At 44.3% G+C, this 26,327-nt stretch overlaps 1 protein-coding gene across 1 annotated transcript in view; it reads right to left on the reverse strand.

The window, feature by feature from the left end:
- Positions 1–7,759: 7,759 nt before the first annotated feature.
- The window catches only part of LOC143923415 (serine protease 33-like), a 36,335-nt gene continuing 17,767 nt past the window's right edge, over positions 7,760–26,327 (reverse strand). Inside the window, exons 2-5 of the mRNA XM_077447073.1 lie at positions 25,327–25,531; positions 21,200–21,471; positions 14,616–14,770; positions 7,760–9,562 (exon numbers count right to left, since the gene is read on the reverse strand). Coding sequence (XP_077303199.1) covers positions 9,230–9,562; positions 14,616–14,770; positions 21,200–21,471; positions 25,327–25,531 — 965 coding nt within the window. The 3' untranslated portion in view covers positions 7,760–9,229. The remainder of the gene's footprint in view (positions 9,563–14,615; positions 14,771–21,199; positions 21,472–25,326; positions 25,532–26,327) is intronic.

A 26,327-nucleotide genomic window follows, 5' to 3' on the forward strand; every position in this document is an offset into this window, starting at 1 on the left:
ACCACAGTGAGAGCCATTATCCACAAATGGCGAAGACATGGAACAGTGGTGAACCTTCCCAGGAGTGGCCGGCCGCCCAAAATTACCCCAAGAGCGCAGCGACGACACATCCAAGAGGTCACAAAAGACCCCACAACAACGTCCAAGGAACTGCAGGCCTCACTTGCCTCAGTTAAGGTCAGCGTTCATGCCTCCACCATCAGGAAAAGACTGGGCAAAAATGGCCTGCATGGCAGAGTTCCAAGGAGAAAACCACTGCTGAGCAAAAAGAACATCAAAGCTCGTCTCAATTTCTCCACAACACATCTTGATGATCCCCAAGACTTTTGGGACAACATTCTGTGGACCGATGAGACAAAAGTGGAACTCTTTGGAAGGTGTGTGTCCAAGTATATCTGGCATAGAAGGAACACTGCATTTCATAAAAAGAACATTATACCAACAGTAAAATATGGTGGTGGTAGTGTGATGGTCTGGGGCTGTTTTGCTGCTTCAGGACCTGGAAGACTTGCCGTGATAAAAGGAACTATGAATTCTGCTGTCTACCAAGAGATCCTGAAGGAGAATGTCCGACCATCTGTTCGTGTACCCAAGCTGAAACGAACTTGGGTTCTGCAGCAGGACAATGATCCTAAACACACCAGCAAGTCCACCACCGAATGGCTGAAGAAAAACAAAATGAAGACTTTGGAGTGGCCTAGCCAAAGTCCTGACCTGAATCCTATTGAGATGTTGTGGTATGACCTTAAAAAGGCCGTTCATGCTCGAAAACCCTCTAATGTAACTGAATTAGGACAATTCTGCAAAGATGAGTGGGCCAAAATTCCTCCAGGACGCTGTAAAAGCCTCATTGCACGTTATCGCAAACGCCTGGTTGCAGTTGTTGCTGCTAAGGGTGGCCCAACCAGTTATTAGGTTTAGGGGGCAATCACTTTTTCACACAGGGCCATGATGGTTTGGATTTTTTTTCACCTTTAATAATAAACACCTTCATTTACAAATTGCATTTTGTGTTTACTTGTGTTGTCCTTGACTATTGTTTAAATTGGTTTGATGTTCCGAAACACTTAAGTGTGACAAACATGCAAAGGAACAGGAAATGAGGAAGGGGGCAAACACTTTTTCACACCACTGTATATAGCTAGTGATCTATCTTTTATAATAGAGCTTGCAGTCAGTAGTGTTAGGAGCTTGTGCGTGCTGTCTGCGTGCTCTGTACCCAGTACACACCGCTATATCCACCTACATAGCTCTTCTCTATTTGAGCCCACTTGCCATCTGCAGGAGTTATTGGAAGTTGTGTGTGCCTCCAGCACAGCACAGTATACATCTGTATATACCCCTTTATCTCTGGTGTTCTATAATAAAGGCATCTGCAGGAGTTAGTGGGTGTTCTGTGTACCTTCAACACAGTACACACCAATCGTTTTCGGACAATTTTCGATCTTGCTGTTGTGTAGTGGGTTACTTTTTTACCAAAGATATGTAGCAGTATACATCTTGGCCAAAATTTATGAAGAAAAATTATTTGCAAAATTTTGTATCAGAAACAGAGAAAATGCATTTTTTTTTAACAGAATTTTCAGTTTTTCTCATTTATAGCACAAAAAATAAAAAACCCAGTGGTGATTAAATACCACCAAAAGAAAGCTCTATTTGTGTGAAAAAAAGGACACAAATTTCATATGGGTACAGTGTTGCATGACTGCATAATTGTCATTCAAAATGCGAGAGCACCGACAGCTGAAATTTGTTCTATAGTAAAGGCATCTGCAGGAGTTAGTGGTTGTTGTGTGCCTCTAGCACAATATACACTACCCAACTGGCTGTGTTTGATGGCACAGTGGCAGCCTTTGATGGCAAAGTGGCTGCGTTTGATGGGTTTTTTTTCAAAATTTTTTTTTTTAAAGTTTGTTTGCGCCCCCCTAAAAAATTTTAACACCAGCCGCCACTGAATAAAACCAAACACATTAAACCTCATAAATAATACAATATGGCACAAATTATTTTCATTGGAGTATTATGGTCACAGCTTTATTAGTTAAAAGATCATAACAATAACATGATTTAGACACCATTCTTTAAAAACATACAAGAATTCTGACACAACCATTAAAGCCAGGTCCTTGACAATGCCACCCAATAGCATGTTCTGTTTTAAGCCTGTACTGGTTGATGCCATCAGCCCAATTTTTCTGCCCCTGTTTAACAGGGACATGTAATTACAATTCTTGATTTAATATTTCACAGGAGGGCCCCTTCCTGTGCCCACCCAGAGTAACGGTGAGGACTTATAGTGTTGTGGCACCAGCACCACAACCACCAAAGGTCAATTTTTCTACCACTGTTCAACAATGGCATGTAATTACAATTCTTGATATAATCGTTCACAGCAGGGCGCTCTAGCGCCCACCAAGAGTCACTTTGAGGGCTTACAATGTTGTGGCAAAACCAACACCTTGTTCCGCCATTTCTGCAGAGCATATAGGGCAGGCCCCTACTTTCAAACATCCAACTTACAAACATCTCCTACTTGCAAACGGAAGGAGACAACAGCAAGTGAGATGAAAAAAGATGGACGACAAAACAAATTATACAGGGGTGATAACCCTTCCCTATGTTTTCCAAAAAGCTTAAAAATAGTTTTTTTGACTGGAGCTACACTTTAAAAATGTACCAGTTGAAAATTACAAACAGATTCAACTTAACACAACAAACCTACACAGTCCCTGTCTTGTTTGCACCGCCTGTATACTGCTGTTCTGAGTATATAGGGCCTGGGGGCCACACGCATTTCCTTTTTTTAATATGGGTACAGGGTTCCCCTTAATATGCGTACAAGACCCAAAGGGGCTGTTAATGGGCAGGGAGGGCTACCCATGCCATTTTTCTCAATGATTTTCAACCATATTGCAGGAACCAGATATAACATTAAAACCGCAAGCAGTTTTAAATGGTGTTATTTCCGTTTAATGTCATTTGGTGCAGGGACTGTTCTAAACACGGGAAACACGTGGCACTTCACAGGCATACTACAGACACCCCCCAGGCACCATATTTAAAGGAATATTTCACTTTTTTTCACTTTAATCGTCATTAAAATCAGTGCTCGGCCATTTTTTAAAACATTTTAGGCATTGACCCATGTCCCCTGGGGCAGGAGCCAGGTCCTCAAACCCTTTTTAGGACAGTACCTTGCATATTAGCCGTTAAAATTAGCACTTTTAATTTTGAATTTGGGGTCCGTTCGAAAGTTCTGGTGCGAACCGAACCGGGGAGTGTTCGGCTCATCCCTACTGGCTATAAATAAAAGGAGAGAAGAATAGCTGTAACCAAGATAGTCCAGTGAAGGTAGAACAGATGGATGTTTCTTCCATGCTTTTCCTCCACAATTCAGTGTTGGTGGTGGTGTTGGTGGGGTGGGGTGGGGGGGTAAATGGGATTTCATTGAATGTTGCATTCAAGATGGTTCTGATCCAGTTTTGGAAGTGTCAGGACTTAAAACCCAAAACCTCTGCTGCACCTGGCACTAGCTTTTCTTGTTGAGCCCCCTGAGATTCTGGACAGCTCCCTGTCTGGTCTTTTGGACTTTCTTGTCTTGTCTCTTTTTTCTGGTGAACCTTGAACTCTTTGTTTCTCACATGAACTTCCTGAGATGACTTAAAGCGGGAGTCCGCCAGGAGTTCCGCCGTTTTTTTTTATTTTTTAAAAGCCAGCAGCTACAAATACTGCAGCTGCTGACTTTTAAAATAAGGACACTTACCCGCCCAGCGCGCCCGCGATGTCGGCACCCGAAGCCGATCTCTCAATCGTCTCTCGGGTGCTGCCGCCGCCATCTTGGGTATGGGAATCAGGAAGTGGAGCCTTTTGGCTTCATTTCCCGGTTCCCTACTGCGCATACGCGAGTCGCGCTGTGCAATAAGGATGGACCTCTGGGATCCGTGTGTTTCCCAGCAGGCAGCGGGGGACTTTCGGAAAGGGGCGTAGATTCTGCAGAATCTATGCCCCTTTCCGCAGAGAGCTATCCCGGAAGTGGGTGCAGATACCTGTACTGTACAGGTACCTGCACCCCCCTCCCCCCTGAAAGGTGCCAATTGTGGTGCCGGAGGGGGGGAGGATTCCAATAAGCGGAAGGTCCACTTTAGGGTGGACCTCCGCTTTAAAAACTCAGACCGAGCCTAGCCTGTGCTACTGTTACATGATTAAGAGTGAGCCTTTTGTACTGCTGCAAGACCGAGAGTAAGTTTGTGTGGCGTTAGTCTTGTCATTATTCCCATTGCATACTTTCTCGGATTGCAGGCTCATCGGTAGTGGGTGGTGTAGCAATTACCAGCTGGACAATGGATATATCACGGATCAGTACACATATTTGCCAGCACACCATGGATCTTCAATTGCAGTCCAAAACTGTTATTGCTGAAAGAGGGTGCTCTTAAAGGAAAAAAAGGAAAAAAAAAACCTAATAGCCTAAAGTAGTGTGCATGGACACATAGGAGAACACTATTTAACGTCTAAGAGCAGAAAATAAATGCTAATAACTGCTTCTAGGAGCTTAAAAAAATACTAATGTGCACTACTAAAGCCTCGTACACACCCCCAACTTAGTGTCTGATTTTTGTCAAAAGGGCGTGTGCCAGGATCTTGTCATTGCTCTAAAAATGCACTGATTACTGTGTAAATGACACTGGCAGAGAAGGGGTTAACCACTAGGGGGTGATCAAGGGGTTAAGTGTGTCCTAGGGAGTGGTTCTAACTGTGGGGGGGAGAGGCTACAACACACATGACAGCGATCACTGCTCCCGATGATAGAAAGCAGTGATCTCTGTCCTGTCACTAGGCAGAACGGGAAAATGCCTTGTTTACAAAAGCATCTCCCCGCTCTGCCCCTCCGTGACAAGATCGTGGGCAACAGGCGGACATCGAGTTCCAGGGACCCGTGGTCACGGTCATGGAGAACAGGGCGGGCGCCTGCCTGCAGCACTGCTTTTTAAAGAGGACATACCTGTACCCCCTTTTGTCTACCAGCACCATTCTGCCGACGTATATCGGCGTGCGCAGTTAAAAAAGGGTAAAAAAAAAACTCAAAAAAATGCTAACAGTGTTTAGAAGCATTTAGGAGCGTTTCTGCTGGAAAAAACACTCCAAGAAACTCTGTAAAAACTATTTTTTTCTGCTCTTAGCCTAAAATAGTGCACATGGACATGTGCTTCCAGGAGCTTAAAAAGGTGTGCGTGGCACCTCTCTGTCAGCCTCCTGCATTCCTTTTCCCAGCAACACTTGAATGGGTCATGTTTGGAGGCAGAGCTGCCCGTCAAACATAATATGGGGTATAATTTTACAGCATGTGTATCACCCCATCCAACTGGCACGTAAGATAAGGGTCTGGTATGGATTTTTGGGGGGGACCCCACGCCATTTTTATTGTATGACTGTAAGGTGAAAAGATGGGTAGTCCAGTAAAACTGCGCCTCAATCGCCAATCGTAAGTGTGTACAAAATCACCAAGGCTACATTCACAAAGACAAAGGGATATGGATAGCTAAACATAGCCTCTAGACATAACAACACTCTGTGCTATGAACAGGTAAAACTAGCAGGGCCAGTTTGTGTGCTGCAATACATTCTGCAGAAATACCAACCCTCTTGTCCATGGTTGGTTGGAGGCTCTATGCACATGTAACAGCTCTAATGAAAAGTTACATGCAAACAGTGGTAGTGCTGGCTATTAGACATGTGCAGTTCATTTTGTTCCGGTTTTTAAGGAATTTAGATATATTAGTTAATTCGGAAATATCCAAATTAATGAAGAAACAATTAAGATTTTTTTCCGAATATTTGTAAATTCAAAAATACAAAAATTCGTAAATTCAAAAATCTGAAAACCCGAAAATTAGCAAATCTGAAATAATAGCTAACTAGTAATAACTTAACTATTATTAACTATTAAATTATAGGTATTGGAATTTCCTTTCAAATTTGGCTGCTAGTGAACATAACGAATACAATACAAATACAATACAACACGAATACAAAACATTACGAATACAAATTTATCAGAAGCTACGAATTATCCGAAATAACGAATGCCATCTCTAGACGAATGGAACGTAACATATTCATAATAAAAAATAATAATAATAAAAAAATAATAATTATTAGTATTATTTATTATTAATTTGTTCCATTCCAAAAGTCCGCTCATTTTGAGCGCGTCTCCAGGTAGACGGGGCCAGCAAAGGAGGCGTCGCTGGCCCCGTCACCTGGTATGGACTTAAAGGGGAATCCCAACGCCAAAAAAATCGGCGTGGGGGTCCCCCCCAGGTCCACAACAGACCCTTGTCCGAGCATGCTCCCGGCCGGCCAGGAAAGGGGGGGATGAGCGAGCGCCCCCCCCCTCCTGAGCCGTAACCAGGCCGCGTGCCCTCAACATGGGGGGTGCCTTGGGGAAGCAAAGCACCTTGTCCCCATGTTGATGAGGACAAGGGCCTCTTCCCGACAACCCTGGCCATTGGTTGTCAGGGTCTGCGGGCAGGGGGCTTATCGGAATCCAGGAGCCCCCTTTAATAAGCGGGTCCCCAGATACCGGCCCCTCACCCTATGTGAATAAGTATGGGGTACCCATTCACCTGTAAAAAAAGTAAAAAAAAAAAAAACACAACACACAAGGGTTAAAATAGTTTATTGCACAGCTCCGGGGGTCTTCCGTCTTCGGGGGTCTTCTTGCCGAACTCCTCCGCTATCTTCTTCTAGCTCTTTCACTAGCGGAGGAGTCCGGCTTTCTTCCTCGCCGCCGCCCTCTTCTTCCGACTTCGGGGGTCTTGTCCCCCTCTTCGGTTCTTCTTGCCGGGCCACCGCGCCTTCTTCTAGCTCTTTTACAGGCGGTGGCCCGGTCTTCTGTCTCCGCTTTCGCCGTCTTCTGTTCTTCTCTTCTTCTCTTCAGATGTTGCCTCGTCGCATCCTCCGCTCACAATGGCACGGACGCGACGCGCGGCGACTTATATAGGGACATCACCGAATGATGTCCCCGCCCATTATGGTGTCACAGTCCCAGAGGATGCTGGGACTGTGACATCATAATAGGCGGGGACATCATCCAGTGATGTCCCTATATAAGTCGCCGCGCGCCTTGTCCCCGTTATTGTGAGCAGAGAGAGCGACGAGGCAACATCTGAAGAGAAGAACAGAAGAACAGAAGGCGGCGACAGCGGCGACAGAAGAAGCGAAGAGGGGGACAAGACCCCCGAAGTCGGAAGAAGAGGGCGGCGGCGAAGAAAAAAGGCGGGCTCCTCCGCTAGCAAAAGAGCTAGCAGAAGATAGCGGAGGAGTCCAGCGAGAAGACCCCCGAAGATGGAAGACCCCCGGAGCTGTGCAATAAACTATTTTAACCCTTGTGTGTTGTGTTTTATTTTTACTTTTTTCCACAGGTGAATGGGTAGGGGTACATTTTACCCCATACTCATTCACATAGGGTGGGGGGCCGGTATCCAGGGGCCCCCTTATTAAAGGGGCTCCCGGATTCCGATAAGCCCCCCGCCCGCAGACCCCGACAACCAACGGCCAGGGTTGTCGGGAAGAGGCCTTTGTCCTCATCAACATGAGGACAAGGTGCTTTGGGGTGGGGGGGCCGTGCGCCCCCCCCTTCCCCAAGGCACCCCCCATGTTGAGGGCACGTGGCCTGGTACGGCTCAGGTGACGGTCCCCCCCTTTCCTGGCCGGCCGGGTAGCGTGCTCGGATAAGGGTCTGATGTGGACCTGGGGGGGACCCCCACGCCGATTTTTTCGGCGTTGGGGTTCCCCTTAAAGTCCATACCAGGTGGCGGGGCCAGCGATGTCTCCTTCGCGGGCCCCGCCTACCTGGAGATGTGCTCAAAATGAGCGGACTTTCCTCCGCATGTGTGGGCGAGTCCGTTCATTTCAAAAGTACGGCGGATAGTCCGGCAGACTTAGTACGCCGTATTAGTCCGCTGAAAAAGTGCCGTGTGTGGGCAAGTAGCCCGTTCGGAAAGTCCGGCGGGAAGTCCGTCGGACTAAATCTGCCGGATAGTCGGCTACGTGTCTACGCGGCATAAGAATCGACTGATTTCCACCAGAGACCACCCCTGGCCGCCCCCTTATGCAGCCGCGTGAACCTAGTCTAAAGAGAAGTTTGGCAGTATCCTGCTATTGGCTGACTCGGGGCAAAGGAGAATAAAAGTAATTGTACTCTGTGACCCAAAAAGAGAAGTGTGGCTGAAATAGAATTGACCATGCTTGTCATAATATAATTTATTATTATTATTATTATTATTATTATTATTATTTATTTGATTGAAAGCACTGGACCCTATTAGTGCAGTGACTATGCTGACAGCTATCCTGCTGCCTTCCTTTCACTTAGATATCATTTATGTTGATACCGCCAGCTGCTAGACAATAAAATAGCTAGGGCCCCCCCCAACAAAATGTTGCTATGGGGCCCCATGCTTTATATTTATTCTCATGATGGGATTAAAATAAATTTTTTCAATGAAAACACTTCATACATCTGTGTATGCAGCCTTTTGCCTGGAGTTCATTTCAGATTCCGCGCTTTCCTCATTGCAAAAGAGCTAAAAGTGCCAATCAGTGCTCACCAGTTTACATCAAAGAAATAAAAAACAGAAAAAAAAAACATCTCTGCAATACATGTACGTCTCCTCATATCTGTCTTTTTTTTTTAAATGTTAAATTTTAATGTACCTATTGATCTGCCAGAAATTCAGTGAGCTCCTGAATTCCTGTGCACTCTGTCTGTGCTGCATTGACATCTCAAGCCTTATTGTCAGCCCAGGCCTTGGGCCTGCCCATGTAGACTACAGAACACCACCTACGAGGATGATGCTAGAGGGAGGTGGTTGGAAGTCCTAACAAGCAGCCCTTAATGCATTTACCACTTCAAATGACCTGTAAGTTCTTTGGTTTAGATTTTGCCTTTATGGAGCTTCTCAGTTTTCGAATGTTGGGAGTAGAAGACAATGTGGTTTATTTCCTAAAGGAGTAAAGCTTGCTCACTTTGTAAAGTGAACGCTTTACTTAGCTCAGTGAGGTACAGCTCTGCTGATCTCAATCAACCAATAATGGGCACGCTAAAATTCAGTTTTGTTTTATTTTCCCTTAGATTAGATTGGGTATTCTTTGCAAAGTAAATGTTTCAAACACCTTTAGAAGAATAAACCCCATTGTCTAGGTCATCTGCGATGGCTATTTTAGGTTATATGAGTGTCAGCAGAACAGTTAGGACCAGAATTATCCAGCGATGGTGTGAAAGGCTGGATGTGATGGAGCTTCCTTCAGATGTGTTTGGTAGTGTGGTGGTGTTTCCCATGCCGTTGAAGCTTCCTCCACATGTCATCGTTGGTGTAGGGATATTTGACACATAATTGAAAGTAACGTTCAGGTAGGTGCTGATCCAGTCTTGGTAGGCCGTCACCAATGTATACACCCCAGGATAGTTGGCTTCTGCACATCCTTTTCCCCAACTCACAACTCCAACCTGGTACCATACACCCTGGACCTTGCACACCAGAGGTCCTCCTGAGTCGCCCTGTAAGACATAAATATTCATCAGCTGCACCAACATCTATCTGTAGATAATTCAACAAAATGTCTCAATCTTAGCATTCACCTTTTCCATAAATGTGCAATGTCGCGTACACACGACCGAATTGTCCAGCAGACTTAGTCCGCCGGACAATTCGATCGTGTGTGGGCTCCAGCTGACTTTTTCATCGTAAAGTCCGATACCTTTTACATGCAGAGTATCTCGGAAGTCAGTGGGTGGAGATGGGCGGAGAAGGTGGAGCGGAGCTCGAGTCCTGGCACAGTGAGAGCGAGTCCTTGCAGTGGAAGGTAAACTTATGGGGCAGGGGTGTGGGTGGCAGGTGCATGTGCCGCCCATCAGATTCGGTGACCCGCCACCATCAGAATCGTTAACGGCAGCCGAGTCAGCCCGAGTCTCCGTCAGAGACTGTACACCGTGACGCTCATCTTGGCACACGTTGCACTCGGCCTTAGTAAACCTGCAGTCACAAGATGGCAGTGGACACCTTGTTACACCCAGCCCAATATAGTTCACTAACTATATGGGCTGGGTGTAACAAGATGTCCACTGCTGCATTCTGACTAGGCTTACTGAGGCCGAGTGCAGGGTGTATCAAGATGGGCTCTTGTATTGTAGGCTGCCAGCAATTATCAGTGCTGCATTTTAGCACCACTGCCTACCAATCAGTTTGACCTATCATTGCCCATAAATGCCACCTATCAGTGCTGCAAATCAGTGCCCATCAGTCAGTGTCACATACCAGTACCACCTATCAATGCCCATCAGTGCCCATAAGTGCCCCCCATCAGTGCTGAAAATCAGTGCCCTTCAGTCTTCATAATTATAAAAAAGATATTGTTAGTCTGTATTGTGCTTTGAAAACCGTCACTTGACATTAAAAAAAAAGTATCGGTAATCGGTATGGGCGAGTAATGGAAAAAAAGTATCGGTACTTGTACTTGGTCTTAAAAAAGTGGTATTGGTGTAACCCTACTGCAAATATTGACTCTCTGCATAAACTAATAGTAATTGCCAATAAAAGCCTTTGACGCCTATAAAATTCTTGTAATTCTATTTCAGTATACCATAGTAACATCTGACAAAAAGATCTAAAAACACTGAAGTAGCAGACTTTGTAAAAATGAATATTTGTCATTCCCAAACGAGTGGACTGACAACTCATGGGGGCCCCAGGCAATAGGAGATTATGGGGCCCCAGACAATAGGAGAAGATTATGGAGCCCCCGGGGCAATAGGAGATTACAGGGCCCCCAGGCAATAGGAGATTATGGAGCCCCCAGGTAATAGGAGATTATGGGGCCCCCAGGCAATAGGAGAAGATTATGGAGCCCCCAGGGCAATAGGAGATTATGGGGCCCCAGGCAATAGAAGAAGATTATGGAGCCCCCGGGGCAATAGGAGATTATGGGGCCCCCAGGCAATAGGAGATTATGGGGCCCCCAGGTAATAGGAGATTATGGGGCCCCCAGGCAATAGATTATGGGGCCACACAGTATACACACACACACAGACATACAATATACACCCACAGAATACACATACACACACACACACTGAAAAGGTACTGTAGAGTCAGGGCAGCTATAATCTTGGGATTTAAAAAAAACACAAATTTTTACATATTGTCCCTGGTTTTATGAGGCTGGCAACCCTGATGGGGCCCCTTAGCGGCATGGGGCCATCGGGCAGTGCCCGAGTGCCCGAATGATCAGTCCGCCCCGTTCTCAAATCTTTTGGCCACGACTGTACAATTGTATCTTCTTTCCTTGGTATGTATACTGCAACAGATTTTTTTTTTTTTTTTTTTTCTTTTTTCTCTACTTTAAAGCTGTGATGTTTTTTCTATGATGCTTTGAACGGAATAGCGCACAACATTTAAATTGTCTGCATTTTCATCCAACGTTTTTGATAACGTAATATTGAATGCAAATATTGAATTTGTATTTTTATTATTACTAATAAAGTATGGTTACTGATTTATACTCTTATATTGGGTATGTCGCCAATCACCTTTTCTATTCGGTGTTGTTAATGTTCATGTATTTTTTGCATGAAAATCATTTGACTATAAGAATTAATAGGCCAAGAACATTCAACCACCAGTTGAAACACTATGAGGAAGACGTCTGCATTGTGTGAAGCCTATGGAGAATCTTGTGCGAATAAGCAAATAAACCTTCACCGAAATTTTTTAGCAGTGGTATTACAACTGCTAAAAGTGACAACTTCCTTCTGGTTGTTAGGGAGCCAGCACCTATCGCCATCCCAACCACCAGCGATCTACCCCCACCCAACATTTTCAGCGATTCCTGACTGACAGGTGAATGCAAACAAATAGAAGGAGAAAAAAACAGCATTAGGTCCCTCAAAATTCATACCAGGTCCTTTAGGTTGGATATGGATTTTAAAGGGGTCCCTATGAAAAAAAAAACGCCATGGGGTCCCCCTTTCAAATTCCATTCCAGATCCTTTGTGTCTTGTAAGGATTTTAAGATGAAACCTCATGCAAAAACTAGCAAAAAAAAATATGGCCCCCTCCCCCCTATAAAATCCATATCAGAACTTTATCTGAGCATGCAGTTTGGGTGGCCAAGACAAAGAGGGGGCCAGCATATGACCCCCCCTCCTTCCTGAACCATACCAGACCCTCAACATAGGAGGGTAGTTTGCCAAGGAGGACTCCCTACCAAGCAGTGTATCCCCATGCTGAAGAAGACAAGGGCCTCTTCTTCACAATCCTGGTCCAGTGGTTGTGGGGTCTGTCGGTGAAGGACTTATTGGAATCTGGAAGCCCTCTTAACCCCCCTGGCGGTATTCCCGAGTCTGGCTTGGGGTGAAAATTCAGTACTATTAGCGGTAACCCTGAGCCAGACTCGGGACCGCATCGCAGGATCCGGGAAGAGGTTACTGACCTTGTCCCCTGGATCCAGCAATGTCCCCCTCGCAGTGCGAGCGAGCCGTCCTCCGCTCGATCTATCACGGAGCAGAGCTCTGTTCCCTGCGAGCGTTGCGACGCACGGGGACGGAGAACGGCGCCAAATTCAAAAAGTAAAACACACACATTACATACAGTATAATGTAATCTTACAGATTACATTGCTGTATGTAATAATTTCACATCCCCTTTGTCCCTAGTGGTCTGTCCGGTGTCCTGCATGCAGTTTTATATTATAAAAACTGTTCTTTATGCCTGGAAACTGGAGATTGTCCATAGCAACCAAAACCATCCCTTTACATGAAAAGTGGTTTTAGACCAGCTAGAAAACAGCGGTAATAAATTAGAATCACTCGCAGAATTGAGGGATAGCGATTTGTGGGGAGATCCGTCATCAAACATTGAAAAGTAATGACAGCGACAATTCTGCAACTGAGCAAATTTCAGTGTTTTTGATTTGATTACATTATTGAATCATTTTTATTATTATTATATTATTATTTGGTATAATTATTTATAGCTATTTATTATATTATAATTTATGATTTAATTTTTCAAACTTTATCATACCCGGGATGTCTGCTAGACTCTGGTTTGGACAGATTTAAGTGAGTTATTCCTGATGCCGCGTACACACGACCGGACTTTTCGAGGGACTAGGTCTGACAGTCTTTCCAACAGACTGTCGGCGGAGTTCCGACATACTTTCGGACTTGGCCACACACAATCACACCAAAGTCTGACGGATTTGAACGTGATGACGTACGACCGGACTAGAATAAGGAAGTTCATAGCCAGTAGCCAATAGCTTCCCTAGCGTCGGTTTTTGTCCGTTGGACTAGCATACACACGAGCGGATTTCTCGGTCCGGCGGAGTTCCGGTGGAAAAATTTAAAACATGTTCTATTTCTAAAGTCCGCCGGATTTTTGGCGAGCAAAGGTCCGATGGAGCCCACACACGATCAAATTGTCCGACGGACTCGTTCCGTCAGACCTTTGCTGTCAAAAAGCCCAGTTGTGTGTACGCGGCATAAGGACTACAATATAAAATGCCAAATTTACATGCAAAATAATTGTACTGCTTTCAGCACCTAAAATCTGAATTAATCATTCCGCCAGGAAGGTTAAAATGACAAGAGTCACTCTCATTAAATCTTTGTATTGTTAGATCATTAATAACTTCTTTTGAAAAAAAATAGAATAAAAATGACAGACCATCCAATTTATTCCAAGCAAAAAAAAAAAACATGTTGGCCAGATCTAGGCATTAAAATAATTTTTTCACCTTAATGCCCCACCTTAAGACCCCTTTCACACTGCCGAGCCCATAGCGTCGGCGTTAAAACGCTGCTATTTTTAGCTGCGTTTTACCGTCGGATTCGCAGCGCATTTTGCCCGATAGCGGCCGAGAAAGGGTTAAAACCGCCTGCAATATGCCGCAATAGCGGCGTTTTGCCGGCGGTAATACAGCGCTGCCCCATTGATTTCAAAGGGGAGCGGTAAACACACTGCTCCTTCACAGCTCCAAAGAAGCTGCTGGCAGGACTTTTCCTGATGTCTGCCAGCGCACCGCTCCGGTGTGAAAAAGCCCCACACTGGAGACCAAGGAGCCGCAGTTTAAGGGCGGATTGCAGGCACTATTTCTAATGCTATAGCGGCTGCAAAATGCCCTCAGTGTGAAAGGGGTCTAACGGCCCAATATATTTTCTATTTCATCCCTAAACACCTGGCTCCATGTCACAGTTCCTGTTTTTACAGGAGAAACCAGGGGGCAAGGGAGCCATAGGTGAACTCCTGTGAGGAGGAAGCGGGGGGCATGGCCCAGGAGTGCACACACACACACACATGGGTTCATACTTAGCACCAGGCTTGCTAAGGAGGCACCTGCAGGAGGCAGGAGCTGGCAGTGCCATGGTAAGTGACCTTTCTGTGCAATATCATTGCACAGAGCAGGTAAGTATAGCCTCTTTTTTAATTTAAGGAAAAAAAAAAAAAGCTTTATTATTACTTCAACTGATGTCATGCATTGCTTCTGCTTCCTGTGAAGGAATCCACAGACCTGAAGGTGAGCCATGCTGCAATGCTGTCGTTGTCACTCACCTGGCAGGAGTCCTTTTGCCCGTCCTTGTAGCCGGCACAGATCTGATCATACTGGATTTGGTTGGAACTTCCCAAATTATAATATGTTTGGCATGTATTGCGATCTATTAGAGGAACCATGACCTGCTGGAGGATTCCATTCCTAACTACGCTCCCTGGTGATGAAACATAGAGAAGAAAAAGATTACAAGCTAATAGACAGATATATATATATGTCACCTTTATGCTCCCTTCACACTTGTGCATTGCAGGAATGCACTCAAAATTGTGCATGACCCCTTAGCACACACAAAAGGGCATCTGTTTTGAAGATGGTAACAGTAACTTGGTAATGGTAGCCCAATGTACCTTTCTAAAGTGCATGAGAAATCACACAACAAAAGACATGGGAGGGTTATTTACAAAAGGCAAATCCACTTTGCACTACAAGTGCAAATGACAAGAGCAAAGTGCACTTGAAATTGCACTGAAAGTGCACTTGGAAGTGCAGTCGCTGTAAATCTAAGAGGTAGATCTGAAACGAGGGGAAGCTCTGCTGATTTTATCGGCAAATCATGTGCAAGATAAAATACTGTTTTTATTTTTCCTTGCATGTCCCCCCTCGGATCTACAGCGACTGCACTTCCAAGTGCGCTTTGCACTTGTAGTTTGCACTTGCAGTGCAAAGTGGATTTGGCTTTCGTAAATAACCCCCATGGCTACAAAGTAGCGTGTGTTTTGGATGCCGCTTTATTTAAAAAAAAAAAAAATGGTTCAATGTGCTGTACGTGGCCGGTACAGAGAGCAGGCTCCACCCACTACAAGCTGCCTGAAGGAAATTACAGGAAAGGGGCGGAGACCAGACCAGGAGAAGGAGTGGCAGTGAGCCGTCTTTATTACAGGAATCTCCTGCACAGAGGTAAAGTTTAACACTAGATTACTGCACAGATCTGAATGAAATACACAAAGCACCCCAACTTGTAAGAAGAATACTTTTTAGACTTTATACGCTAACCCCAGAGTTCAGCTTTAAAGTGTTATGAGCTCTTTCACTGCCAAAGCTTGTTTTGCATGTTTTTTAGCACATGTTCAAATACACATTTTAGGCCTGAAAATTTGTTTAACCACTTACAGACCGGACCATTTTGCTGGTCAAAGACCAGACCACTTTTTGCGATTCGGCACTGCGTCGCTTTAACTGACAATTGCGCGGTCGTGAGACGTGGCTCCCAAACAAAATTGACGTCCTTTTTTTCCCACAAATAGAGCTTTCTTTTGGTGGTATTTGATCACCTCTGCGGTTTTCATTTTTTGCGCTATAAACAAAAATAGAGCGACAATTTTGAAAAAAACGCATTATTTTTTACTTTTTGTTATAATAAATATCCCCAAAAATATATAACAAAACATTTTTTTCCCTCAGTTTAGGCCGATACGTATTCTTCTACATATTTTTGGTAAAAAAATCACAATAAGCAATTATTGATTGGTTTGCGCAAAAGTTATAGTGTTTACAAAATAGGGATAGTTTTATAGCATCTTTATTAATAATTTTTTTTTTTTTTTTTACTAGTAATGGCGGCGATCAGTGATTTTTATTGTGACTGCGACATTGTGGGGGACCCATTGGACATTTTTGACACATTTTTGGGACCATTGTCATTTATACAGTAATCACTGCTATATAAATGCAGTGATTCCTGTGTAAATGACACTGGCAGTGAAAGGGTTAACCAGTGGGTGGCAGTGTAGGGGTTAAGTGAGCCTAGGGGAGTGTTACTAACTGTGGGGGGGTTGGGCTTTCATTTAGTGAACACTGATCTCTGCTCCAATCACATGGAGCAGAGATCAGCGTCACTAGTTGCTAGGCAGAATGGAGAAATGTTGTTTATACAGCATTTCCTCCATTCGGCCGATCCGTGAGACGATCGTGGGGATGCCCGCGGCGATCGAGTCCGCGAGTCCCGCAACCGGACTCACGGGGGTCCCGACCAGCGCGGGAGCGCGCCGCCGGCGCCGCGATCCCGATGGCAGGGCGGCATCGAATATTGGACGTACCTGTATGCCAATATGCCTGCCCGTGCCATTCTGTCGACGTACATCGTCGTGCGCTGGTCGGGAAGTGGTTAAAAGCCCCAAACATTGGGGGGGTATTTACTAAAGGACAATCCATTTTGCACTGTAAGTGCACTTGTAAGTAAAGCCGCTGTAGATCCGAGGGGGACATGCAAGGAAAATAAAAAACAGCCTTTTAGCTTGCACATGATTGGATGATAAAATCAGCAGAGCTTCCCCTCATTTCAGATCTACCCCTCAGATTCAGAGCGACTGCATTTCCAAGTGCACTTGCAGTGCAAAGTGGTTTTGCCTTTCGTAAATAACCCCCCTATATATTATATACGCAAATTGGCAATCCTCAAAAGGGCTTTTGGGTCTATCCAGACGGGATACACAATAATATGTAGTACAATAAAGAACATTGAACACAGTTGTGGGGGTAATAGAGAAACACGCGATGTAGCTCACCACACTGCAATTTACTTTAACCACTTAAGGACCAAGCCTATTTTTCAAACTTGTTTACAAGTTAAAATCATTTTTTTTTAGTTTTTTTTTTTTTTTTTTAAATTACGTAGAACTGCCAAACATATTTTAGAGAATAAAATGGCGGTCATTGCAATACTTTGTGTCACACCGTATTTGCGCAGCGATCTTACAAGCACAATTTTTTTGGAAAAAATACACTCTTTTGAATTAGAAAATAAGGCAACAGTAAAGTTAGCCCATTTTTTTTTTTATAGTGTGATAGATACTGTTACGCCAAGTAAATTGATACCCAATATATCACAATTGCGCCCGCTCGTGGAATGGCGGCAAACTTTGACCCGAAGTTGAGTTTAGGAGCTTTTGGCATTGTTTTTCCAAAGCTCCTAAACTCAGTAAAATCCTATGGGGGTTATTAACTAAAGGAAAATCCACTTTGCACTGCAAGTGCACTTGGAAGTGTAGTGGCTCTAAAACTAAGGGGTAGATCTCAAAAGAGGGGAAGCTCTGCTGATTTTATCATCCAATCATGTGCAAGCTAAAATGCTGTTTTTTATTTTCCTTGCATGTCCCCCTCGGATCTACAACGACTTTAATTCCAAGTGCACTTGTAGTGCAAAGTGGATTTTCCTTCAGTAAATAACCCCCATTGTGTACATCTGGGATATGCAATTAGCGGACCTCCAGCTGTTGCAGAACTACAAGTCCCATGAGGCAAAGCAAGACTCTGACAGCCACAAGCATGACAATCCACTTTGCATTACAAGTGAAAACTACAAGTGCAAAGCGCACTTGAAATTGCACTGAAAGTGCACTTGGAAGTGCAGTCCCTTGTAGTGCAAAGTGGATTTTCCTTTCGTAAGTAACCTCCATAGGCTTTTACGATTTATGAGTTTAGCAGCTTTGGCAAGAAGATGCCAAAAGGTCCTAAACTCAAGTTTACGAGTTGCGAGTGTACATAGAGCTTTAAGCTTGTAACTTTCCGTTTTTTCTCATATCACTCTAAAAGTCACAGGCCACATTAACCCCCCTGGCGGTATTCCTGTGGTGAAAAAATTCAGAAGCAAAAGCGGTAACCCCGAAGCCAGACTCGGGATTGCATCGCAGGATCCACGATGAGTATGTTTACCTTATTCCCTGGATCCTGCGATGTCTCCCCGCAGTACGATCAATCACAGAGCCGAACTTCGTTCCCTGCGAGCGTTGTGACGCACGGGGACGGAGAATGGCGCCAAATTCAAAAAGCGAAACACACACATTACATACAGTATAATATAATCTTACAGATTACATTGCTGTATGTAATTATTTCACATCCACTTTGTCCCTAGTGGTCTGCACAGTGTCCTGCATGTAGTTTTATTTTATAAATATTTTTCTTTATGCTTGGAAACTGGAGATTGTCCATAGCAACCAAAACTGTCCTTTTACATCAAAAATGGTTTTAGACCAGCTAGAAAACAGCGATAATAAATTGGAATCACTCGCAGAATTGAGGGATAGTGATTTGTGGGGAGATCCATCATCAAACACTGAAAAGTAATGACAGCGACAATTCTGCAACTCAGCAAATTTCAGTGTTTTTGATTTGATTACATTATTGAATAATTTTTATTATTATTATTTTATTATTTGGTATAATTATTTATAGTTATTTGTTATATTTTAATTTATGATTTTGTTTTTCAAATTTTATCATACCCGGGATGTCTGCTAGACTCTGGTTTGGACAGATTTAAAGAGGAAGTAAACTCTGCCGCTCTGATGCTTCTTTTCATTTAGTCCATTATAATAAGTAATTATCAGACTATAGCCACTGTAATCCAGCACAAATCACATATTAATTACTGTTTAAAGAAACTTTAAAAAACTTGTTTCCAGGGGTTAGGCAGCGCCATCTTAAGTATTGTTTTCTGAGTCCACAGGGGAGTGTATTTCCGCCCTTACATTGAGCACTTCCTGTACTGTTAACCAAGCCTCCTTCTCAATCCAACATTTCTATGGCAACCCTGCTTCCCTGTTCATAGCTGACTTGTTTATTTCATAGTATTTACTTACGCTGATTATCTAGTGTTTGCCTGTATGAGTCCTATCAGCTTCAGCTGATAAGACTGCATTACTGCTGTCCCATGCCCTGCTTTACACTGTATGTGAGGTCACATGGTCACATGGTGTGTAGAAGGAAGCTCTGAGTGATTATGCAGCCTCCTGGGAGTTCAGTGCTGTGTCCTGTAGGAAGTCCTGATAACAGATAGATAAGACATAGAGAGTGTGCTGTAAATCAGGGGAGATCTGGGCATGCTCAGTGACGTCATTCTAAAGAACAAAAAGGATTACAACAATACTCAGCAAGTAAGGAGATATCTACAAGCAGTATTCATTAGGAATTTTTATGCTGATTTGCATGGGACAAAGTTGTGGGGGAGAGTTTACAACCACTTTAACCACTTCAGCCCCGGACCATTTTGCTGGTCAAAGACCAGACCACTTTTTGCGATTCGGCACTGCGTCACTTTAACTGACAATTGGGCGGTCGTGCGACGTGGCTCCCAAACAAAATTGACGTCCTTTTTTTCCAACAAATAGAGCTTTCTTTTGGTGGTATTTGATCACCCCTGCAGTTTTTATTTTTTGCGCTATAAACAAAAATAGAGCGACAATTTTGAAAAAAAACGCATTATTTTTTACTTTTTGTTATAATAAATATCCCCCAAAAATATATAAAAAAATTGTTTTCCCTCAGTTTAGGCTGATACGTATTCTTCTACATATTTTTGGTAAAAAAGTCGCAATAAGCGATTATTTATTGGTTTGCGCAAAAGTTATAGCATTGACAAAATAGGGGATAGTTTTATGGCATTTTTATTAATATTTTTTTTTTTACAAGTAATGGCGGCGATCAGCGATTTTTATTGTGACTGCGACATTATGGAGGACACATCGGACATTTTTGACACATTTTTGGGACCATTGTCATTTATACAGCAATCAGTGCTATATACCCAGAAATAGAATGCAATTGTATGTAATCAAGTGGGACCTAAAGGCTTCGTTCACACCTAGGTGCCCTGGACCGCAGGCGGAATCGCCACGATTCTGCCCGCGATAACAAATCGTGGGACGACCTTTGCGATCCCCGTCACTTCCAATGGCATCCCAATCGTGGTGTGACTTTGCCTCTATTGTCGCCTGACGATTCATGGTAAAAACAGAATCGTGGGATGCCCGTCGTCCAAAAGAAGTTCCGGAACTACTTCTGAGCAACAGGCGTCTCGCGATTCTGTTTGCGTGACTTTACCATGATTCGTTGGGCGACAATCAATGCAGTGATTCCTGTGTAAATGACACTGGCAGTGAAGGGGTTAACCAGTGGGTGGCAGTGTAGGGGCTAAGTGTTCCTAGGGGTGTGTTACTAACTGTGGGGGGGCTGTCACTAGTTGCTAGGCAGAATGGGGAAATACTGTTTACAACGGCATTTCTCCATTCAGCCGCCCCGTGAGACGACTGCGGGTATGCCCACGGCAATCGAGTCCGCGGGACACGCGACCGGAATCACGGGGGTCCTGACCGGCACACGAGCGATGGCAGGGCGGCAAATTTAAAGGGACGTACAGGTACGCCCATTTGCCTGCCCGTGCCATTCTGCCGATGTACATCGGCGCGTGCCGGTCGGAAACCGGTTAAGTGAGTTATTCCTAAGAATTACAGGCCTACAATATAAAACGCCAAATTTCCATGCAAAATAATTGTACCGCTTTCAGCACCTAAAATCCGACATAATCCTACCACCAGGGAGGTTAAAAGGGCTCTTTCTCTTTTGTGCTCTATTAAAAAATGTTCTTTTTGCTTTGTTAAATATCCCCCATGGCAGTGTCCAGCTCTCCATGTCCTTTTCTTGACACTAGCTTGCGTATTAGCCTTGAATATGGCCAACATTTTGTATCAAGAATTGCCCCCTCCCATCCCTAATTAACAGGATGTATTGGGTGCGAGTGACAGGTTTGGTTTCTTAGTATGTTAAATGAGTGAAATCACTTTTCCTTATCATTTCATGGACTCACCTCCATAATATCTTGTACCCCAGCCGGTCACCCAGCACTCCGTACCACAGGGGAAGGTGGTGATGGAAGATGGCAGACAGATTGGCATGATGTACTCAGTATAGTTGACAGGTGTGGCCAGCCGTACCAGGGCGATGTCTCCAGGGCTCCCAGTGCTTGTATAATTTCTATTGACGATGATAGAGCTTACATTGGCAATAACTGTATGAGGGCTGATGACATCCAGCTGGTACATGCCCAAATATACTTTATAATTCGATACTTGGATAGGACTGCATAAGGAAAACAGAACATAACATGTATAAATGAGGACCCATCTGCTGCAGAAGGCAGTGCAATATCATTACTATCAATGAACTTTAGAATCTAATGAATAAAATACAATTTGTTCATAATGTGTTCTCTATGAATGGCCTGTATGTACACAAGTCCAATATTATAAACGTAGGCAAGGTGGTTGTTAAGTCGCAGGAATCTCTATTGACAGTTCAGAAATAGAATGCAATTGTATGTAATCAAGTGGGACCTAAAGGCTTCGTTCACACCTAGGTGCCCTGGACCGCAGGCGGAATCGCCACGATTCTGCCCGCGATACCAAATCGTGGGAGGACCTTTGCGATGCCCGTCACTTCCAATGGCATCCCAATCGTGGTGTGACTTTGCCTCTATTGTCGCCTGACGATTCATGGTAAAAACAGAATCGTGGGATGCCCGTCGTCCAAAAGAAGTTCCGGAACTACTTCTGAGCAACAGGCGTCTCACAATTCTGTTTGCGTGACTTTACCATGATTCGCTGGGCGACAATCGTGACAAAATCGTGCTGAGATTGGGATGCCATTTGAAGTGATAGGCAGGGCCGGGACAAGGGGTGGGCAGGAGGGGCGGCTGCCCCTGGCGCAATGGTTTATTGCAGGGGTAAGGGGCACCCTGACCCTGACCCTAACCCTAAGGGAAAGGGGGCGCAGTTTAGCATCTTTGCCCTGGGCGCTGGATTACCTTGTCCCGGCACTGGTGATAGGGATTGCAAGCGCACCCCGCAATTTTCCATCATTGGGATCATGGGCAAAATCGCGGTTACCCACCTGCGATTCGCTTCGACCTAGATGTGAAGAGAGCCAAAAGGATAAAAAAAGATAATATCTGCTAAACAAACCATAGCTCTTTCCTGGAACCCCCCCTCACCGAGCCTGGTTGAAGTTAAAAATAGAGTACTGCAGGCTATGATTCATGCTAAAGTTGTGGCAGTCCTGCGTAATACGGTCGCATGCTATACCAAAAGCTGGCAGCCTTGGGTGGATCATTCCCCCCCCCCCCACAAATACACACTTTGATCCTGTGCTTTTGCTTTAATGCTGACAACTCAACATCTCTAATAATACAGAGCCACCTACCACATGTCCACATCATTAGTGGCGGCCACTCTATTAGGGGCGATGCCCCCCCCTCTAATCCATGAGCCCGGCCTCTAATCTACATGCAGAGCACCGGATGCACAGATTTCAACAGGGTTTATTTATTTTTTTGTTGAAGCACATGATTAGAGCCTGAGGCTCCAATTGGCTCTGAAAAATGGTGGGCTCGGGGTGCAGAGCACTGCACCCCGAGCCCACTCAGTTGTGAGACAATAGCAAATTAATATTCACTGTTCTCTTCCTGATTCTCCTCCCGGCCAATCAGGAAGCGGGTCTTAAGACCCGATTGGCCAAGATGAGAAGTGACCATATTTACCTGGAGCAGACGGGGGGAAGCCACAGAGGAGGAGATGTAGGGGGAAGTCGCTGAAGCTGCCAGTGACCTGGATGGGGTAAGTGTGGGGCTGGTGGGCGGACGGGCGAGCGACGGGGTGGGGGGTTTTTCGACGAGCGATGGGGGTAAGGGTTTGATCAATAGACTGAGACAGGTGGTTTGTTTGCCGCCCCCCAAAAATAAAAAAAATGGAGCATCAGCCGCCACTGCACATCATATAGACCTCTGGGATATTATCTCCCCTCCCAACCTTTCCCTTCCTACCTCACCCTCCCCTCCTTTTCTTCCCTTCTTTCTTCTCTACAGTTTTCCCTTCTTCTTGTTCTCTCTGAGGCAACCCGGACCCTTGCCATTTATTATTAATGTTAGTATTTAAAGAGGAAGTAAACCCTAATGGGTTTACTTCCTCTTTTTTTCCCTGCAAAGGTAAAGCATAATGGACTACTATGCATCGCATAGTAGCTCATTATGTGTCACTTACCTGACACAGGAGCCAGCGAAGTCGCCGCTGTCACCTGTAGTCCGCCGCATCCATCTTGGTTGTGGCGTCTCTCGCAGCTCCGACGAATGACAGCGGAGAAGCCGCGATGACGTCACTCCCGCGCATGCGCACGGGAGTCGCGTCTCGGAGCTCCGACGCTGCCATTCGGCGGAGCCGCGATGACGTCACTCCCGCGCATGCGCACGGGAGTCGACAAATTAGGCAAATCCATTCTTGGACTTGCCGCATTTAGTGCGCCTGCGCGCCGCTGTCTACGGCGCATGCGCCGTAGACAGCGGTGCCCATTTTCGGGCAAATATCTCCTAAACCATATAGGTTTAGGAGATATTACTTGGACCTACAGGTAAGCCTTAATCTAGGCTTACCTGTAGGTCAAAGTTGTTTGGAAGGGTTTACTTCCATTTTAAGCTAATATAATAGTTTTCTCTGCTTTGTATGAAGCCCCTTAATTGCAAGGGGTTTCCTATTTCCCCCAGTTTTGTTTGTTTTGAGACTTGAGCCATTGGCTATATTCTACATTTCTTTTAGCCTTCGATTGTTAATTTTACTATGCTCGGCTGAATTGTGTGTTGTATGTATTACTACCCAAACTTTTGACCACTGTGTTTATATCTCAAGCATTATAATATGCTTAAAACTAAACACATATATCGAACAGGAAAAAAAAAGACAAAAAAATCTTAAAAATATGAAGGATATAAAATAATGCAGCTCTGTATTGACTAATACACCATTACACGTGTAAGCACCTGAATCTGAATGGGTACCAGCCTCTTACAGTCCCTCTACAGCAGAGCTCAGACTATGGAAGGGATTAACATCACAGAGAACCAACCAATCAGGTGCAGCTGTGCATGGTAGCCAATCAGCTTCTATGGTCAGCTTGTTCAATTAAGCTTTGACAATATAACCTGGAAGCCGATTGGTTACTATGCAGAGCTGCACCAGATTCTGTGTGCACCAGTTTTGGTAAATTTCCCCCCCAAATTTCTGTGCAGGTCCACACTGTGATAAATGATCCCAAGACTCAAGCTGAAGGTTCAGCATCTCAGATACTTCAAATCCGGCAATGTTGTAACAGTGGCCCATTGTAGAATCGCTGCTAGGACACCCTCCTGCAGTCCTCTAGACCTGGACCTTGCATAGTTCGAGGCAGAGAAAAATTCAAAGTACCCTCATGATTCCCCAAGTGTTCTCCTGGTTTGTAAGAAGCAAGTAGTGAACTGTGAGTTCAGGGTATTGTATAGGTCACTCTTCATCGCTATCTATCTATCTATCTATCTATCTATCTATCTATCTATCTATCTATCTATCTATCTATCTATCTATCTATCTATCTATCTATCTATCTATCTATCTATCTATCTTTCTCCATCTCCCACTCCCTATCTATCTCCATCTCCATCTTCCTATCTATTTATCTCCATCTCTATCTCCCTATCTGTCTCCCTATCTATCTCCCTATGTATCTATCTATCTATCTATCTATCTATCTATCTATCTATCTATCTATCTATCTATCTATCTATCTATCATCTATCTCCTATCCTTCATGATTCCCCAAGTGTTCTCCTGGTTTGTAAGAAACAAGTAGTGAACTGTGAGTTCAGGGTATTGTATAGGCCACTCTTCATCGCCATCTCAATCTCTCTATCTATCTATCTATCTATCTATCTATCTATCTATCTATCTATCTATCTATCTATCTATCTATCTATCTATCTATCTATCTATCTATCTATCTACCTATCTACCTATCTATCTCCATCTCCCTATTTAAATATGTACGTGACAAATTGCTATAGAAGCATTTTCTAAAAGCAGAACGATTGGTGTCTGATGGAAGAATTGGTTAATAAAGGTAACATGTTATACTCACTAGTGGATGCAATGCGCTGCCGTCATAACCCACTCGGGGGAGATCAGGGAGCCCCCACATAAATATGATCCACTGGATTCTTTATTTCTAACAGCGACCTGCCAGGGCCACTGCCCATCCAACGCATCCGTACCGCCAACTATCCGACTGGACACCAACGGGGAACCGCAGACCGAGAAATCTTCAGCACCAAATGCATTGCCGGCTGACATAAGCAAAAAATAAATAAAAATTGAATTTGTTTAGTTTGTACAATATAATTGATACATAAATAATACACACAATCAATCAAAACTAAATCCATTTGGTATGTTACCTTTCAGGGGATAAAAATCTCCAGGGCTCATTCTGGTGCTGAAATTTTGATGACACAAATTTCAGTCATCTACTGTGTCTTCAACATCAAACCCAACCAATGTATTCTTTTTTTATGTCCCCCAGGTTATTCTATCTGGAAGACGATCTTGTGAATGAAGCATGTCATCACAACACCCTTCATTTACAATGTAAAATGCAGGAAGTAGACCTGTGCCATTCATTTAGTTAAGAATCCAAAAACCATAAATAGTTTACATATTTTTCTGTTTTGGCTTTTGTTTTGCTTATTTATTTATTTTTTGGGCGTCTGTGGGGGGTTAACTTTTTTTTCCACTAACACAGGAAGAGGGGGGTGCGGGGATGGGGGGTGCAGAGATCGGGGACTAGGTGGAGAAGCCAGGTACCCCCTAGACCAGGGATCGCCAAACTATGGCCCTCCAGCTGTTGAGGAACTACACATCCCATGAGGCATTGTAAAACTCTGACATTCACAGACATGACTAGGCATGATGGGATTTGTAGTTCCTGAACAACTGGAGACCCCTGCCTAGACGGGAGGAAGATTGGAAAAGATATTTGTACTTAGAAGAGGGTTTCCGCCACTTCTCACTTGTCTCTTGGGGTAAAAAAAGTTACTGTATATATATGGTTTTAAGGATAAGCTTCTAGGGGGATACACCTTA

The sequence above is a fragment of the Lithobates pipiens genome, unplaced genomic scaffold (genome assembly GCF_037356315.1).
Source record: "Lithobates pipiens isolate NorthernLeopardFrog02 unplaced genomic scaffold, aLitPip1_a1.2 Scaffold_22, whole genome shotgun sequence".
NCBI classification, from domain to species: domain Eukaryota; kingdom Metazoa; phylum Chordata; class Amphibia; order Anura; family Ranidae; genus Lithobates; species Lithobates pipiens.